The sequence below is a fragment of the Tachypleus tridentatus genome, chromosome 5 (assembly GCF_004210375.1).
Source record: "Tachypleus tridentatus isolate NWPU-2018 chromosome 5, ASM421037v1, whole genome shotgun sequence".
Classification (NCBI taxonomy): Eukaryota; Metazoa; Arthropoda; class Merostomata; order Xiphosura; family Limulidae; genus Tachypleus; species Tachypleus tridentatus.
This window is the reverse complement of record NC_134829.1, coordinates 58,870,722-58,891,519: the sequence shown is the minus strand read 5'-3', so window position 1 is coordinate 58,891,519 and position 20,798 is coordinate 58,870,722. Positions and strand designations below refer to the sequence as shown.

At 32.0% G+C, this 20,798-nt stretch overlaps 1 protein-coding gene across 2 annotated transcripts; it reads right to left on the bottom strand.

Moving 5' to 3' along the window:
* Positions 1-1,632: 1,632 nt before the first annotated feature.
* On the bottom strand, positions 1,633-4,648 carry LOC143251234 (uncharacterized). Of its 2 annotated transcripts, XR_013028543.1 has the most exons (3): positions 4,536-4,648; positions 3,296-3,432; positions 1,633-1,810 (listed from the first exon to the last, which is right to left on the bottom strand). XR_013028543.1 is itself a non-coding variant. In XM_076502685.1 (2 exons), the coding sequence occupies exons 1-2, from the start codon at positions 3,519-3,521 to the stop codon at positions 1,689-1,691; spliced, it is 348 nt and encodes a 115-aa protein (XP_076358800.1). In that variant the 5' UTR covers positions 3,522-3,574; the 3' UTR covers positions 1,633-1,688. The 2 variants fall into 2 exon arrangements, 1 of the variants encoding a protein (XP_076358800.1); XM_076502685.1 differs by lacking the exon at positions 4,536-4,648 and having other exon boundaries at positions 3,296-3,574.
* Between the last annotated feature and the right edge of the window lie 16,150 nt (positions 4,649-20,798).

Here is a 20,798-nt window from a genome sequence, read left to right as displayed (position 1 = left end):
AAGTTATTCACCCTCTAGATATTTAGTCTCAGGTAAAATAGAGTTAAATAGTCAGTATAGCTTTCACTCGGATCAGAAAAAAATACACGAAAGGCACACAACGTTGTCCACAAAGCCACTTATCACAAAGCTTTAGTGTTTATCCTTCGGCTAAACTGTACACTGTGAAAACGATTACATGGATATGTGTAGTAAGAAATGTAGGTTTCTAAAAGGGCCGTAAGAAGCGATAAGTTCAGTCAGACTTTTTTCGTAAAGCTATACATTACGTTGAGTATATGTAGTATGAAAATACGGTATCCTAGTTAATTCATAAAAACCTAGAACTTACGAGTCGTGACACCAGACTCTTTCCTGCTTGGTTTGATGCTTACAACAAAAAACTCTTCTAAACCCGTCCTCAATCCTCGCCTTCAATGATTTCTTCTGCGGGGCAAAGTCACTGGAATAGAAGCAATACTTACAAATAATTAATTTGTCATAGTATATTTACACAAAAGTGACTTGTATGAGAGAAGATCAATATTTATTTAAATGAATTGTGTTATATTGATAAATCAGTACCTTAATGTTAATGGTTAACAACTGAGATAAAATTGATGAATATCACGATCCACACTAAAACAATTATTGTTCAGACAGTATAACAGTATGAACAGTATTTCAATAACTACTAGATCTGTCGTGTGTCAGTGAAACTGTGGAGTCCTGGTATAATACAGAGGTCCTCGATAATAGTGGATATTGCAGATGTAATGGAGTTAACATATTCTTCTCTATTCTCATTCACAAGTTACGATAATACCCACACTAAAATTACTTATAATGAAAAATGGTTGCAATTGTGTATAGAGAAAAACAGTAGTTGAGGTTAGTCAGATGATTATTAAACGTACATAAATATTTATATGGTGGAATAGATAACGAATTATGGCTATTTCACGGTCACATAAAACATATGTTACCAAATTTGTCTGCTTGAATCAAAAATACAAGAATTAAGGTCCCAAAACAAATTATAAGTGAAAACGACTCTACAAGATGTTGACGGCAAAGATGTTATGACAGGTAGCGTTTAACTAGTTGCAGCCAAGCAGCAAAGGTGCAATGTATTGAAGAAATACATAGGTTATGTAAGTAACTAAGAAACCTAATTATATCATTGGATTACATACTTTTCATTGAATTTTTAAGTTAACAGTTTTTCTGCTTGATAACAGATTATAATCATCAATAGTACGCATTCTTATCAAAACACAAGTTTTATGGTGAGATAAAAACAACTAAGAACAACAATATATAATATACATGAACTGTTACATATTTGCTGAGAAACTATTTTAAAATATTTTTATAATTTTAATTTTTTTTTCGATACTTAGTCTATTTGATTTGGTTTCTTTTAAATTTTGCGCGAAACAACACGTAGGCTGTATACACCAACCATATTTTCAGCAATTGTAGTCTAAAGGAAAGACACCAAGTCAACACCTTACACTGTCAACTATTGGGTTACTCTTAGATCAACGAATAATGAAATAGACTGTCATATTTTAATTTTCTCTTTCGACCAAATAGGTTGAATGTGTTTGGTGTGACAGGTGCTCAAAACAGCTTTCTGGGTATTGTGAGCAGAGCGTCCTGGCAACCACTTAGATAAAAGTCAGGATTTATTTGAGAATACATACCTATTGGGTATGAAAATCCCGGTAGGAACTTGAGAATACATACCTTTTGGGTATGAAAATCCCGGAAGGAACTGATTCTTCTTCTTCATTCCAGATTGTATCATTGATTGGCCAAGATTCACCTAAGTCAAGATAAAAAATACTGATTTCTACAAAATTAAATAACATCTAAACTAGTTTTGCTTTGATATCTAGTAAGGAATCTGCTATATTAAATAATTAAATTCAAAACACAATAACAGCAGCTTTTACACGAGGTAAACTATGACTTTAATAACTACATCGTATTGTCCTTTTCTTTTTTTTACGTTCGTGCAAAGATACACCAAAACTGTCTTTGCTAGCCGTCCCTAATTTAGCAGTGTAAGACTAGAGGGAAGGCAGCTAGTTATCACCACCCACCGCCAACTTTTTGGCTACTCTTTTATCAACGAATAAAGGGATTGAACCTCAAATTATAGCGTCCCCACAGCAGAAAGGGCAAACATGTTTGGCGCGACAGGGATTCGAACTCGAAACTTTGGGATTACGATTTCAATGTATTAACCACCTGGCCAAGTCGGGCTTAAAACTATTGAAGTGAAATTTTAAACGTTAAGATAAAATTGTTTCAGTTACGATGCAAAACCTGCTTGACTAAATAATTAAATTCAAAATACAATAACAACAACTTCTACACCAAGTAAATCCTGACTTTACTAACTAAATCATATGGACCTTTAATACGACATCATCATCATCAGTTCAAAACTGTTGTTATCGTAATTTTAAATTAACCGTCACGTTATTTTCTGCCGGATTATGCCATGATATTGTTGTTTCCCCTATAATTAATTAATTTAAAAATAAAAATTGAACTCTTAATCCTATCATCTTTCTTTAGATTTGCACTCGGCCCGGCACGACCAAGCGTGTTAAGGCGTGCAACTCGGAATCTGAGGGTCGCGGGTTCGCATTCCCGTCGCGCTAAACGTGCTCGCCCTTTCAGCCGTGGGGGCGTTATAATGTGACGGTCAATCCCACTATTCGTTGATAAAAGAGTAGCCCAAGAGTTGGCGGTGGGTGGTGATGACTAGCTGTTTTCCCTCTCGTCTTACACTGCTAAATTAGGGACGGGTAGCACAGATAGCCCTCGTGTAGCTTTTCGCGAAATTCAGCAGCAAACAAACAAACTAGATTTGCACTAACGACATATATTAATCATCTTGATGTTTGGTGAAGGGACTTCTGACGTGTTTTGTACCAAGAACAGATAAAATCTAAATGAATCGTCACAAATATTTTAATTTCTTGCTTTTCAAGTTCTTACTTCATGCTGTGTTGTATTCTACAGATTGTATTATTATTCTCGTAATTCGTGGCATGTGCACGATTCACTAACGTCACGGCAGAACAAATTGCAATGTTAAGCGTTTCTTAAGTGACAACATTTTAGTGTCTAGTAACTACGTTATAGACAGACAACACATTACCATAAAGTGGTGTAAGTGATTAAAATGGGTGATCTCTCCAGGTCATCTTTTACTGTAATAATAATAATAAAAGAAACGCTATTCTGATACAAACAAGAGACTGCTAACCATTACTGTTCTTTAACATCTTCTTACCAATACAAAATCCGTGAGGTTTGTTCTTAGACTTTAATATCTCTGCAACACGTTTTTCATCTTTTTTAAATTCAACAACACGACCAATCGTGTAATTCCAAACGGATGAGCTATCCCATTCAATCTCTTCATTGCTACTAGAGTGTGTTTTGGAGAGAAAAAATGTTGTTAAAGCACAGATTGTTGTTTCCCTTTTATACAAGCATAAATTAAAAAGGTGAGACATCCAATTACTGTCATGCCACGCGGATGATAGTAAGAAATAAACAAAAAAGAAACTACGACATGGTTTTTCAAAGAAGTCCAACGAAGCTGTATGATGTACAAAGTCAATACAAGTTAGTGTTTAATATAAACGTATTTTAAATTAGAAATCGTCGATTACCCTAGGGACATGTTAAAATCTGTTACATTTTTCACATCACTCTTCCTTCAAACAGATCCTTTCAGAGATTAAAAGATAACATTAATTTATACTTATTATATTCTACTTGGACGGGCCAGCAATAACTGATATTCAGTATGCAGTGTTGCGTTTCTCAGTGTCTAATATTCGAGCCACAATGCAGCTGAATACAGCCCGTAAGTTCGGTTGTGCTCGGGTTATAGTAATGGCAGTCATTCCCATTCTTCGGGTCTAACAGACGGCTAAAGTTTCTTATGGTAATGAGTAGTTGGTCAGTTGTTTAGAATTAGGAATGTTAAGTGATTCTGACTTGCCATTTAGCCCTTGTGAGCATAAAATACCCATCAATTGAAAATATCGGTATCAAGCTACTGAGAGACTTTCCAGGAGAGTTGAGAAATTAAGAACTCTCAGTTTTCAACCAGAGAATATTCGTGATGAAATGTACGAGAGTTTCATACAAAAACAAAAAGAAAACGCCTACTAAATGTCAATTGGATGTTCAAGTTATTCACCCTCTAGATATTTAGTCTCAGGTAAAATAGAGTTAAATAGTCAGTATAGCTTTCACTCGGATCAGAAAAATACACAAAAGGCACACAACGTTGTCCACAAAGCCACTTATCGCAAAAGCTTTAGTGTTTATCCTTCGGCTAAACTGTACACTGTGAAAAACGATTACATGGATATGTGTAGTAAGAAATGTAGGTTTCTAAAAGGGCCGTAAGAAGCGATAAGTTCAGTCAGACTTTTTCGTAAAGCTATACATTACGTTGAGTATATGTAGTATGAAAATACGGTATCCTAGTTAATTCATAAAAACCTAGAACTTACGAGTCGTGACACCAGACTCTTTCCTGCTTGGTTTGATGCTTACAACAAAAAACTCTTCTAAACCCGTCCTCAATCCTCTCCTTCAATGATTTCTTCTGCGGGGCAAAGTCACTGGAATAGAAGCAATACTTACAAATAATTAATTTGTCATAGTATATTTACACAAAAGTGACTTGTATGAGAGAAGATCAATATTTATTTAAATGAATTGTGTTATATTGATAAATCAGTACCTTAATGTTAATGGTTAACAACTGAGATAAAATTGATAAATATCACGATCCACACTAAAACAATTATTGTTCAGACAGTATAACAATATGAACAGTATTTCAATAACTACTAGATCTGTCGTGTGTCAGTGAAACTGTGGAGTCCTGGTATTATACAGAGGTCCTCGATAATAGTGGATATTGCAGATGTAATGGAGTTAACATATTCTTCTCTACTCTCATTCACAAGTTACTATAATACCCACGTTAAAGTTACTTATAATGAAAAATGGTTGCAATTGTGTATAGAGAAAAACAGTAGTTGAGGTTTGTCAAATGATTATTAAACGTATTTGAAAATTTATATGGTGGAATAGATAACGAATTATGGTTATTTCAAAGTCACATAAAACATATGTTACCAAATTTGTCTGCTTGAATCAAAAATACAAGAATTAAGGTCCCAAAACAAATTATAAGTGAAAACGACTCTACAAGATGTTGACGGCAAAGATGTTATGACAGGTAGCGTTTAACTAGTTTTGGAATTGTTAGTTTCATCTTTAGTGTTGTAAATTTAACAATTTCAAAGTCTTTTTTTTTGGATGGAATGGTTGAACTGTGTTAAATTCAAGTAAATGACTTATTATTTATCACAAATGTTCTTTTGTTAAGATGGTTGTGTATGTTGTTTGAAAAATATTTGTTTTACCTCATTTAATTAGAGGTGTAGTACAGATTTTGTGTGTTGCAATGTATTTATCTTACTGTGGCTTATGTATCATGATATGATAAATATAAAACTATAAAAGATCTACCATCTGACATCAAATGCAAGTTTATAGCAGTTTTTGTCAAAATATCAGAGATTGCCTGTTGTTACTCAATAAATCTGATTACCATTGATGCAAACAACCCCAAGTAAAACATATTTAGTCAAAATTAGTACAAATTTAAATATGCAAGATGATATATACAAATACACTTATGATAGTTATCTAATTATGGTGTTGCATTAATTTCTTTCTTGAAAGTCAAAAGGCCTCATTTACTTAACGTGATATTAATACATTATACTTGTCTATAACAGAGTTCAAATCAGTTTATTTATAACACTCATAGGTATATATATAACAAGCACACTTAGTTATAATGTTATTTGTAAAAACTATTCTGCAGTATTTGTTGTGCTTGTTTCTGTAGCTTAATGTAAAGAAACAACAACATTTAAGCAAATATTAAACATTTTCATAATTACTTGTTTTTGCACTGACATTATTGCAGTTATATTTATTTTAGTATAAAAAGTAAAATGTTTGATACTCAAAATAACCTTGTTTTCTACAGTAATAGAGTTTGCTAGCCTTGGTTTTATTAGCATTGACAACTGTGTTTTAATGCTAAACTACCAATATTGTTTTGCAAACATAGACCTTATAATTAAATATAAACCCTAAGCTATATTTTGAAATAAAAATATAATCATTCTGATAAAACTTATTCTTCTTAAATTTTATACAAATCCATGTTTGCTATGGTTGAATAAAACATAACTAAACATGTCATATGTATGATGTATATTTAAGGATAAAATGTTTAGCTTTGTTCCTTTAGTATTTATCCTTGACCAGCATTACAAGTGAAAGACAAAATTCCATGAAACTGTTATAATTTAATGACAAGTAGTAAATTGAATGATACCTTGGTTCATATTTATTTTAAGTATTAAAAGTTTGTTACCCAGAAAGGTTAAGATTTTCTCTTTTGTTTTATGTGTATACATGGTTGTTAAATTGTGTTATATTAGCTGCTATTACAGTAGTTTTATTAGTTGTTGATTTTGTTGATGTTTTGAATCAGGTCTTAATATTTCAAAATTATTATGAAAGACACTCATTAAAATATCTGACATATACTCATAGCCCCATAAAATTAACAAAAGTTGAGTGCTTAAACTACTATAAAGTCTGTCTTAAGATCTCTTTCACAGTTAAAGAACACAAATATATGTATGTATATAAATAAGATCTAGGCTGAATATTTTTATAATGTGAATTTTTTTTAAAATTTGTTTTAATTTCAAAGTTTTCTGATCATGGCTGTCAGTTCTTCTTATATTGCTGTTTACAATCATATACTAGAAAATTAGTATCTTGTTTGTGTTATGATATGCCTTAATATTTCATATTAAATCTCAAATGAGTATTAACTTTGTCTTTACTGAAGTAATTTTAACATTTTTAATGTTTGTTAACAGAAGGATGGGGGGTAAATGAAGTTAATGCAGTCGATTTGGTATTGGGCTTGTAAATAATATAATGCAAAATTAGTTTCCTGTTTAAGTTATTTTATTATATGCAGCATTGCTGTTATTGTGCAGGAAGTGGCTGGCTTTGTTCTACATTTTCTACCTTAGAGCCTGGACGTATGGCCTCTTGCTTTGCTAACTTATTTTCTCAACTTGTTGTGTATTTGGAAGATTTTGTTCAGCATTTCCAACAGCTTCCTTTTACTTCTTGTTATTCAGATGAGGATCAGATAACTGTAGGGTAATTCCATGTCAAATCATCCAGGGGGCTGCAGGTGACCCCCACAGAATTCCTTGAAAAATTTCACATGTGCTCATTTACCCATATAATGAAATATTGCCAAAGATTAGATCAGTATCTCTAATAGTTTCTGATTTACAGCACTGTAAAATTTAATTTTTTATTTTTGGTGAATTCATTTTTGGGGAACTTTGGCTGCTTAAAGCTGCAAGAGTAATGGTGGTAGAAAGCTGAAATTTGCTACACTGACTGAATTCATCTCACAAAATTCAAAAATGGTCTCAAACGAAGTTTATCTCTCTGAGGATTTGTATAGTGAGGCTGTACCATCAACTGAAAACCCAAAATTATAAAAAAATTGGTTTATTTATTTAATCTCTAAGACTTAATATGCTGCAAAGCTGAATTTTGTTTTCAAATTTCCTGACATATCAGTTGATAAATCAGCAATTGTTGTAGATAAAAGTCTGTTAGATCTCCTGTAAAAAAATGTAGTTGCATGCAACTTTTTATAATGTAGCTAAAAATAGCCCTATTTCTGGTCACAGTTTGACCATGTCATCAGTTATTCAGCCTTTTCAGATTTTTACCTTATATTCTTACATCTCTGAATATGATCTACAAAAAAAATCAGGATGGTGTTTAACCTACTTTTGAGTTATAATTTTTTAAAATATCCTCTGACCATACATTTTTTATTGAAAAACAATTCAGTTCAGGTGTGTTAATGTGTGCGAATATATCCATACAATTTTGAAAAATACCTGTCAGAATATTATGAATCCCACTGAAATATTGTAACCAGCCTTTCACAATGTTAAATAATGAAGTTGTATGAAACAAGAAAGATTTAATTCATTTCTGAACAAGTTTACTGGCATAACTAGTTAGATCACATGACAATGCAAATATATTGTGTATGCATTACAGTTATGCAGATATGGCTGAATTTAAGATTCATAATATAATAAATACAAAAGTAAATCAGACACAAAAAGGACAGTGCTACAACAGGGGATAACTGAGAAAGATTATAGTCACACCAAACTGCAATAATCATGACAATGAAATGTTTCAAAAACTGCTTTGGTGATAAATTAGCCTTAACAACATCAAATAAACATTGATTTGTTGACACAGCTTGAATAAATTTCTAAAATTTGAGTTTGGTTATGTTGAGATCACTTTGACTTAGAACATAGTGGTGAGCACTACTGCCATGCAAGGTAGGTGCACTGATCAGACAAAGAATATGTTGGAAAGGAATCCAGTTTCATCTTTATGTGACCTTGCAGGCCATGAGAACAGTTTGTTTCTTGATTTCTTCATAAATGACACCAACACAACGGAATGTTCATCTGATCTGTCTTTTATGTTTCTCACATACCATTCATGATCGTATAAGCATGCCACATATTTCCCTGGCTGATAATTGTCATTGCTATCATTAGACCCTATTTGAGCTGCTGCAGCATCACTTTCACTGTTACTACCAACAGTTACAACTGTGTACACATCATCATCTGATATCCTTCTCATATACAATTTGTTGGTAGAATAAAGCTATGATGTTACCTAATACCTGCCACAGTTTTGCATTTTGAAGTGCTCAAGTAGATCAAACTTTACACAATTCTGGGACTGATTCCTGATTGACCATAAAGAACTGAATGCCCTGAATGTGGTCCTTTGCCCAATGGTACATATCAGAGACACTTAAAATTTGATAATTTATTAATTTGCACAACCTTGAACTTTTGAGGATCATGTTCTGAGATGTAAGAATATATGGTAAAGGCTGATAAGAATATTTCAATGGTATTCATAAATTATTTCAAAATTGTATGGATATATTTGCACACAGTAACACACCTGAATTGAAGTTGTTTTTCAAGTAAAAACATATGGTCACAGGATACTTTAAAAATTATAACTCAAAAGTAGGTTGAACACCATCCTGATTTTTTTTTTGTTAATCATATTCAGAGATGTAAGAATATATGGTAAAATCTGAAAAGGCTGAATAACTGGTGACATGGTCAAACTGAGGCCAGAAGTAGGGCTATTTTAGCTAAATCATACAAAGTTGCATGCAACTACATTTTTTACAGGAGATCTAATAGACTTTAACTTCAACAATTGCTGATTTATCAACTGATATGTCATAGGAAATTTGAAAACAAAATTCAGCTTTGTATCATATTATGTCTTAAGAGCTATGACTTCTTAAATAAACCAGTTTTTTATGATTTTTGGTTTTCAGGTGAGTTTACAGCCTCACTATGCAAATCCTCAGAGAGATAAACTTGGTTTGAGACCATTTTTGAATTTTGTGAAATTAATTCAGTCAGTGCAGCACATTTCAGCTTTCTACCACCATTACTGTTGCAGCTTTAAGTGGCTAAGTTTGCCGAAAACAATTTGTCACAAATAAACACAAATTAACTAAATTTTACAGTGCTGTAAATCAGAAACTATTAAAGATATTGATCTAATATTTGGCAATATTTCATTATATGGGTAGATGAGCATATGTGAAGGTTTTCAAGGCATTCTGAAGGGGTCACCTGGAAAATTTCCAAATTGTAGATGATTTGACATGGAATGACCCTGTACCCTCAGACTTCACCACCTTTAACTTATTACATTTGTCTCAAACATCCTGACATTTTCTGTTTTCACACAAGATATCCAGATTTATGCAGCTTCTTTTCTGTGGCATCTTCATGTTGAATCTTGTTCGCCTCAACAACAAGTTGTAGCAGTAAAATCACATTTACATGAAATGTGACAAAAATTATATTGACTAGATAAGACCTTGAGGGTTATATATGTTCTGTATTGTTATTCAGTATTACATTGCTGTTGTAATTTTACTGAAGATTTTCATTTTATGTACTTCTGATTTATTATACCTTGTTAAAAAACATTTCTATCATGTCTGGACTGTGACTCACACTTTGTAAGAAAAACTGAAGTATAAATAAGCAATGTAATCTTCACTTTTGGTATACGTAATTAGAATACATTAAACATTCAAAACTTGCAATTCTGTTTATTTCTTTTTACTGTTCTTAAAATGTTAAGTTGTATATTCTTAAATGAGTAGATTTGTGGGAGTACAACAGCTCCACAGAATAAAGCACATTTATCAATAAAATTTTACACTTAGCAATATGTTAGAATTTTCTGTTCATCCCAAAGTATAGGTCCTTATTTGTTAAGAAAGTGTCATCCGTTAAGAATACAATTAACCAGTTCTTGTTTCTTTTATGGTTTGTTTTTTTTTGTATTTGAAGACTCATTATTACACAATTCAGTTCTCATCATATGTCTCAGAAGTTTATTATGGTATTTTTAGATATTGTCTTCATTCCTGCAAATGTTTTCATATTAGGCCTATTTGTATGTGTAGGTGTTAAAACTCGTATTTTTTTACTTTTTAGAGTACCATTCAATATAGTATTTTGTATTTGGTGTCAGTTATTAAATATATATTTATTTTATCATTTGTCACTGATTTAGAAACATTTCATGGTAGAGGAAAGTAAGTAACAGGTGTAATGTATATGGTAGTATTTACAAAAACTTTAGATATGCATTTCAAAGGCTGTGCAAATACAATATGGAAATTATACAATGATAAAAGAAACCTTGTTTTCACATGAGTATTGCCATGTGCTTTGATATGTTAATCATAGTCATACAGATATTATCAATTTGCAAACATATATTTGTGACTCATCTGGATTTTTGTGCATAACAGACTTGTATGTTTTATTAAAAGCTTGCTATGTTTCATGTACATGCATCTGATATTTTATCAAATATTCCTCTTTCAATATCAGGTCAATCGAATGGATGAGTTACATGCATGCTGGATTCAGTTGTATTTGGTCACAAATTATGGCAATTTTTGTGTATGAAAACCTTATACAAGTCTTTTTTATGTCTTGAGAGTGTACAATAATAATAGTAAAATATCCAAGTGGGTCAAATGTAACTCAAATCCATAAGTATTGAAAAGTATTGTTAAATATATCATATTCAAATAACACATATAAATAAAAGAAGTTTTAATTTATATAGAAACAAAATATACATAAATTAATTATAATGAAGAATATTGTTAGCAAAATTTTTGTTACAGTAAACTGTTGTTCTTACATACAAGTCTTATTTTTTCTATATATTTTGGAGTGAAAACAACAGATATCCTGTATTCATATTTATGATTGGCCTTCCTGCTACATTTTTTTTTAACTTGCAGTCAGTGTTTTATTATTAAAGCCTGTGCAACAATACTGGAATTGTTTTTATGCAAAAAGAATGGAATAGAACTTTTCCAACTAATGAACTGTTAATGTGACATTTATATTTCCTGAATAAATCTGAAATAAATTCCAGGTTTATCTCATTTTTATTGAAAATTAGATTTTCATTTTTTGACAATGAAGTTTTATCTTTCATCAAATTGTGAAGATTGTAGAAGATGAACCTCAGAGTGAATTGGAAAAAGTTCCACTTAGTGTTTAAAAACAGTTGTCCTGTTGAAAAATCACTTTTTAACAGATCATCCACAGGAATAATTCAAGAAAATTCAACAAATCCATAAAGTTAGTTAAGCTTAGTTTTAGAACAAGCATAGAATATCTGGTCTGTACTGTTGTGCTCTAAAGCACTCTCATGATTTGTAGAGACTCCAATGTACAAGAAATTTATATCTTACTTGAAGAAGGGATTAAACCCATGATGAAATATTGTTAGAACATCCACCCATGATCCTTCAGTACGTGCCCCACATTTTGCACCTTTAACTTGTGAGAGTCATATAAATCAATGAGGGGACTAGGAACACAAAATCAATACCAGAATCAGGTAAAGATCCCTGAAACACCTGCTCCTAGACTACTATTATACTCTATTTAACCTTCTGGTGCATTTTATGTTCTCTTAGTGAGAGGGGTGGGGGTGGCTATACCATATGGATAATGACCCCACTTGCGTCAACCTGAATCTCACTCAAAACATTTTGTTTTGCCATCTTCAAAAGTGTGGGAAAGGTATGTGGACAATTGAACAAATTCACAAACATGTCCCCAATGGAACAGCGGTATGTTTGCAGAATCACACTGCTAACTACCAGGTTTGAATACCCGTGGTGGCAGAGCATTGTGTAGCTTTGTGCTTAATTCTAAACAAAAAACACATATAAATTAATACAAGACACATTTCTGCATTTAATATTCCTTAGACCATCCACAAATTTTTCTGGAGATTTATTTTACGGCTATAGAATAACCAAACTTTTTAAATTGTGTGCTAATTCTGTAGTTGAGAGACAAAGGGTTTTGGACACATACAGCTTCTTTTCCTTTGGCATTTTATATTTTACAAATTATGTCATTTTGTGCTTGTATGAGTTTTGAAGAGGAAGAAATGTCTTGTTTTAGGTTATCAAAGATTTTTGGAAGACTGACCTCAAAACCATGTAAAATTACTCATTATATTTCAGAGGTAGATAAAAGTTAGTCAGTTACAGAAAATATATTTTAAACACAGCATAAGATGTACGATTGTGATTGTGTTTCTATTCAGTAATTATTTTCTTTCTCTATAATTTTCATCACTTGAGATCTCTGTTTCAAGACATTAGGTATGTGTGGCTATCAGATGTGTTTATTGCATAGTCATATCAAAGTCAAATATCAAGACTTGCTTGTATTGTAATTTATTATTAAGTTCCTGACTAATTGCTAGGAAGAGACCTTTAACTTTACTGTTGTGTATATTTCCACCTTTGTTTAATTTATTTTTGTGAATGTCATGGTGTTTTAGTGAGTCACATTTTAAATTTAATTGAACTACTTCCTTGTTATGGTGTATGGATAAGTTCATCAGACAAACGTAGTTAATAATCCAAATTTTAATAACACATGAGGTTTCAGTCCTTAATTTTATAAAGCAACATTAAATCAACATGAACTTCCCTCAGTACAAGAATTGTGACTTTTCTTCTTGATATCCCTCTTTTCTAATGTATTTACCAAACTTCTAAGAAATGTTAACTTTGAAATAAATTGCTTATGATATTATCAGTGTCAGGCAAATAATAATATTTATAGTTTTCAATTTTATACCCGTGGTGGCAGAGCATTGTGTAGCTTTGTGCTTAATTCTAAACAAAAAACACATATAAATTAATACAAGACACATTTCTGCATTTAATATTCCTTAGACCATGACTGTACTTTCACACAACAATCCTTGGCAGATTCAAAATTATCTTAATTAAAGCATAATATATAGAGCTATTCAATGTTTAATTCTGCACGCGTGAATAACTTATATAGAAAATAAAATTAATTTGATTCTCTACGTTCTCAGATTCTAAATATACTTCAGTATACAGCAAGCGATAAGATGGGGCATGACAGACATCACAATTTTTAACGTTTCGTCTGAAGTTGCCATTGCAACTGTGTAACACAAAACAAACCGAAACTGCATCTTTTTCCCGCGATATCGATTATAGAAAATGAAAATAATCCACTTAATAAAGAAAACACACAGTAACAACTACAACGATTAAAACCAAAATCGAAGGTTACCACAACCTAAACGGGTAAAATTACACACAAACAAAGCTCAGCCTACTATGTAACTACTGGCGTTCCTTCTTTGAGACAGTCAAAGTATGAAAAACAAAATGTGCAGATGAAAATACAGTTGCCTTTTATGCTAAAATTCGAATCAAACTATATATATTGTCTATGTGTTGTTAATAATGTGTACAGTAAAATATGCGACACTACACTATTAACGGCCTTGAGAAACATCTACACTTGGTTTTGAAAATCATCATTATTTAAATTACCATTATTTTTTATCATCAGGAATATAAGTCGGATGAGAAGTAAGAAACAGTAGATTCATCAATAAAGGAGTGAATATATCAATGTTTGTACCCTCAATAAAGACAAAACATGTACTTTGATAAACTGTACAGATGTTAGTGTTTTTGGTGAAAAGATAAAAGTGCATTCCAGTCCTTGCAAGTGAGATGATAGAGACAAAATTCGAATGTACACTACATAATTATAGAAATGAGATATAATTATAGTAATTTATACTTTGATGATTAAAGTTATAAAATAAAGACCACAGGACAATTAAAGTTAGTAACGATAAATATTGATTTAAATTTAACTAGAAGATATATGTAAGAGAAAACTTAATCACACTATTTAAGAAAATGAAAGAAAACCTGTAAAAGACGGAAAACACAAAGTAACGTAAAAGCTCCACTAAATTTTTAAAGTAGTTATTAGTCTTTTCAATAGAAAAGGTCCGGCATGGCCACGAGGGTTAAGGTGTTCGACTCAAGGTCGAGCATGGCCAGGTGGGATAAGGTGTTCGACACGTAATCTGAGGTTCCAATCCCGGTGACACCAAAAATACTCAACCTTTCAGCCGTGCGACCGTTATAATATGACGGTCAATCATGGTAAAATGTTGGTAAAAGAGTAACCCAAATTGGCGGCGAGTGGTGATGACTAGCTGCCTTCCTTCTAGTCTTACACTGCAAAATTAGGGATATCTATCGCAGATAACAATTAAGTAGTTTTGAGCGAAATTAAAAAAAAATCAATAGAAAACTAAGTGCTTTTCAAAATACGCTCTGTTTTCTTCCAAAATCTCTAGGTGTCTGACGGATCGTATCTGTTTTACAAAGATGTATAAATACTTTATCTGTGGGTGTTTTATGAGTTGTGGATATAAAGTTTACCACAATTATAAGAGCCATACAAATATATACATGACTCAGCATACGAATCTTAACACCTCCGGAAACAACAATATTATTTGATGCCCACAGGTCTTACATCTCTTGCTACACATAGCTTTGTAGGATATCAGCTTTTTCGAAAATAGTAAAGATAAACCCATAAGATGCCGGATTTACAACGCTAAAATCAGGGTTCGATTCCCCTCGGTGGGCTGAGCAGATAGCCTTTGTGGCTTTCCTAAAAGAAAACACACAAACACAAACACACTCTTGAGAGTAGTACACAAAATTTCTTTTACGAAAACGCTAGAACATTCTTGAAACTTCGAACGACACTTGATTCATATAAAACCGAGAGACAGTACTACGTAAAGAATGTTGTTAGTCACCATCAGAATGCAACATTAGAACTGTGGTTAGCCCTAACTAAACGGAAAACTACACAATTTGGCTAGCAGCATTTATAGATATTAGGCATTACAAACAGTTCAACTTCAGTTAATCAACTTTTACATTTTTATTACTTCGAAAATGTTAAATATATGAGGCGGAAAAATTCAGCTTGTAAGGATGTTCAGCCAATCAAACTAAATAGCTTAAACGAAGACTAGCAGTATTAACGTCTACAAGTTTATAAAACTGTTGTTTTAATCCAGCATTTGTAATAACTCTTAGTGATAACGGTTTTCATACGTTATAATTTTTGTATTAAAATATATTTGTCTTAAAAGAACATTGTTTGTTTCAAACTTGTTACAAAATATCATAAATTTAATACGTATTAACATTTATTTATCTTCTATTTTCAAATTCATATTTGTACTGATTTGAATCAGTACAACGTAAAGTAAGTAACGTAATAAAGAGGAGACTCGTCAAGGATAAAGAATAATACGTAACAAGTTGAATTTTATACACGTCATGTTCTGATAGAATCCAGAGATCTGATAAACAAATGTATATATATTAAAGCAAGGTCTCTCTCAACGTGCCATTGCTTGTGAGATTGAACGTAGTAAAACTACTGTTGCAAATATTTAAAAGACCTTGATCGGAACGTGAATTTCAAGTGGTTGACCAAAAACATTTCGCTAACGTTGAGCAGTAGGATTCGACGGTTTGTCAGGCAAGACAACACCAGGCAATCGTAAAACCAGATTAAGGCCTATCGGACGCAGAATGCAGCTCAAAACAATAAGACGGCATTTACAAGAGAAAGGCTTTAGAAAACGTAAACGTGTTCAAAGCCACGCCTCCTTCCACACCACAAAACAGCTCTTTTAAACTTTGCTGAGAAGCACCAAACATGGGACGTAAAAAGTGGAAAAATGTTTTGTTCTCTAATGAGAAAAAATTTAACCTGCGTGATCCAGATGGCTTCAAACGTTATTGGCACGACAAGGATATCCCACCGAAGACATTTTCTACACGACACAGTGAAGGAGCTTCCATCATGATCCGGGTGCTTTCTCCTTCCATGAAACAATGGAGCTTTAGGTCATACAGGCGCGTCAAACAGCAACTGGCAATATTGGCAGTCATCCTTATTGACTGAATACCCTCGCTTGTGTGAAAATGACTGGATCTTTCAGCAGGACAACGTTGAAATCCACAACCCGCAGGACAAAGGACCTTTTCATGGCGAATAACGCGTTTATTTTGGACCATTCAACGTGTTCGTCCAAACTGAACCTCAATGAAAATGTTTGGGGTGGATGGCAAAGGAGTTATAGAAATGGACGTCAATTTCAAACAGTGCATGCTCTTCGTAAAGTCATCTTCACCACTTGGAATAACATTCCAGTCAGTCTTCTGCAAACGTTTTTGTCAATCATGCCAAAGCAAATGTTTGAAGTTATTCGCAATAACAGCCGTGCAACTCACTACTGAGACCTTTTGTTGGGCATTTCCTATCCTGTTTAAAACTTCTTTTGGTATGGTCTTAAACATTTGACCAGATAGTATTTAGGCTTATTTCATAGTTTTCACATTTTCCTAGTAAATGCTAAAAATTTTTTTTTTCCTTTTCTTATTTCCATCTTTCGAAGCTCTACTCAAATTAGTGGTTGAGTCTAACAACGCAAAATGCATATTTTTTCTTTATGTTCATTGGTCTTAAGATTTTGGCTCAGTGTATTTTATCTTTGTTGTATTTCAGTTTTATGCTATTAAGTGTAAGATAGTATATTTGCTCTTACAGTCATTACAAGATGAGATAGAGAACGATTATCTACAATTTGTTTATTAAGATACATTGTACAAAATAAAGGTGCTGAAGGAGTAAGGAAAATAGATATTTATTGTTATTTACGTTTGTGAGTATATTAATTACAGTTAGATTAGAGCTTAATTTGCAGAATCGATTGTTAAACACAGTTTTTACCATGGATTATGATGTTCATAAGATCTCAAAGACACTCCTAAATTATATCGCCGTCACAATTTAGTTTATGAAAAATGTCCTTAGTGAAAAGAGAAGCTCTCTTATAAATAAGGTGAAATAACCTCGAATGTTTCTTTTTGAAGTGATTGATGAAACATAAAATACAAAGGTGTCATCACGAAAAGTATAATAAATAATCTTAGGTGTGTGTTTTTAGGCTCATAAGAACGAAGTGAAGGTATTTTTGTTTGTTTCACAATTTTAGCGTAAAGCTGAGCAAGTACTTTGTGAGCTCAGCAGTTTTGTATTTTGAACTAGAGAAAAGACAGCTGGAAAAAAGATAATCATTGTCAACTGTTTTACAAATATTGGAATTTTACTGTTCCTCTTGTAGCGAATCCATTTTCCTAAAGTGTGAGAGAAATTTTTTAACAGCGGAATGAATAATAAACCTTCCAGGTACGCTAACACCAGGACGTGCTCTCTCAGTGAATAAAGAAACGATAGATTAAATAATCGAACTCCAATTTTGTGTTAATCAACTAAAAAAATGTACTTTACGAAAGCGCGAGAACATTTTGTTAACCTTTATTTTTTTGTCTACTGTGAATTATACATTTGTGGAGAAATGAGAAAAAAGTACCTAAGGTAAAGAAAAATAAAATGAGAGAAAACTTCATTTCTAAGATTTCTTGTTTGATTTGTTATTTTCATCATGAAAAATGATATTTTCTCTACAATATATTATATAGTGTACATAAATACCTAGATGTATTTATAGCCTGTACTGAATAGTTTAGATGATACTTTTGAATGATGACTCGAGTATTAGAATAAATTAGTACTTGAAATATCTGAAACTTATTAACGTTATTCTTCGTCAATAGTCTTTGATATAACTAGACGTGCAAAATAAAATATAAAAGAAAAATAATCATATGAAATACAAAACAAAGAAGCTTTATTGAATTTAAGTTTGATAACTGTACAAGTCAAAATATAATAAATAAAATACAATTCAAATTTTGAAGCATAATAGGAAGATAATTTTGTTCAAGGTAAGTGGAATACGCCATTATTTGAATATGATTATGTTTTGACTGAAGGTAAGGGAGCAACCTGATTATTTGAGTATAAATGATAAACGTTTCTACGAAAGTGGATTACTTAATTTTATTGTAAATACAATAATATATTTTTGTATTATCAAATTGGACGACATTTTCAAAATTTTCATAATTTATTAATTGGCTAGGTGGTTCGGACGCTCGTTCCATAATCTGAGGGTCACATAGTCAAATCGACGTCACATACTCGCCCATTCGTCGGTTGGGAAGTTATAAAGTCATGTTAAATACCACTATTTATTTTTCTAATAGTAGTCCTACAATCGTCGGTGGGTCTTTAACTGCTATATTTAGGACGGCTAGCGGAAATAGCCCTCGTATAGCTTAATGCGAAATTCAAACAAAATTATTTATCAACTGACATTTTCTGATCAGGCATTTGATCAATAAAATAAAAGCTCCCTCTTTACAGTTATTAAATTTGTCCAATATTTCTAACAATTCTCTTAAAATAGTGAAATTAATATTTAATCAAATATAAAAATTATTAGAAATAACCACTTTATAATGAAGCATCTGATTTTCTGAATCTATCCTCCTATGTTTAATAGCATGATGGCAGTTTTGGTAGTTAAAATATTAGAATTATTCTGCACAATGTATCAGTACTGCTATTAGTTGAAAATTGTTTTCCTGAAAAATGTAGCTCATGAGAGTAAAAATCTGAAGTTTTCGTGATTGTGGATATTCTACATCGGATTTAAAAGTTAAGGACGGTTTAGTTTTAACATTTCTTTCTTAAACTAATAAAATATTCGTTTTATCGTGTGATGAATTGTATTAAGTTTTTGTCCGACATTTTCTGTCAGGACGAATTAATTAGATCAAACAACCACGAAATTAGAATATCTTCGACTCCAGCTAGAGCAACAACAAAGTTACAGGCAGAGCACGTGTATTGAATTTGATGATAGTAAAACTGATGATAAGAAAATTCTAGTTGATTATTAACTTACACTCCAAGAATGTTGCTCAGTTGTAAAAGAGATTGAAAGCATAGTTGCCTGTTTACATTTTGATCGACTTTTAAGATGCGCCAAATCAACAATAATCTAACTGAAACTTTGATTTTGAAAACACGACCTTCCAATGTTAGACTGGCGTCCTTTTCAAAAAACAAAACATGTCTCCATGTTATCAAATGTTGGAGGAAGAAGTCTTAGAGAACCTGACCCTCCAGGGTATGTACCCAAACATCGACGACATTCATTCATTCATTATCAGATGATGGAAAGAGTCTTGTGCAGAGGACACGCTATACATGCACGTGAAACACTTGAACTAGTTAACTATGGTCGAGAGTCAGTTAAGCTATCTTTATTTAGAGTTCTAGCATATCTGATGGACACAAAGTAAAAATATATTTCAAATTTTAGTTTATTGATCTCAGGCATAAACTGTAACAATCAGTGTGACGCAATCTCTAACAGCTACACGTCACTCTGAAAGATGACACATGTCAATAATACTTTAATAACCGAAAATGGTGCATGTAAATTATATCTTAACAGTATTACACGTTAATCACTGAGTACCATTTGAAAACGATAAATATAAACTGTAAGATAAGAACAGAATATGTCATAGGCATATCACAACAATTCTACTGAAAATGTTGTATAATTAATACGTAATTCAACATGTAGACAAAGCACAATAAAATTATCAATGTGTAATAATTGAAGAACCAATACGTGGCTTAAGCTCAGTAATCAACTATCAAACACATTAAACGTAGAAATTGAAGAAGTTCATGAAGATCATACGTTTCAGTAAAAAATGTCGCATGTAAATCTCAGTGTAACAACTGTGAATTGCTGGACTATATCATGACAGTAAATATACTTAGAGCTATATTACAAACAATATAAACAAACACACAATTATTACCGAAATGAGCATTTAATGTATAATAGTTGTTACATATAAATGGGCGAAAAATATGTACAATCATTTCGTTACTTTTATTTAATATTATAAACAAGTTTTAACATTATACATTGTAATAAGTAAATGATGCAAAGAAGGAAATAATAAAAAAACATGAAAACAACGTTTGTGAATTGTTAAACTAAAGCCACAGTCTCTTAAATTTCAATAATAGTTATGAATGTTCAGATAAAATATTGGGCTGTAAGTTTTCACAGTTTATATTTAATTTGTTTGTACATAAATGTAAATAGCTATTTAAGTTTCTGCATAA

Coding starts and splice junctions, on each gene's coding strand:
- LOC143251234 (XM_076502685.1), bottom strand. CDS start 3,521: ATGTCTCACCTTTTTAATTTATGCTTGTATAAAAGGGAAACAACAATC. Junction 1,811..3,295: donor ACCTCACGGATTTTGTATTG/GTAAGAAGATGT, acceptor ATCTTGACTTAG/GTGAATCTTGGCCAATCAAT.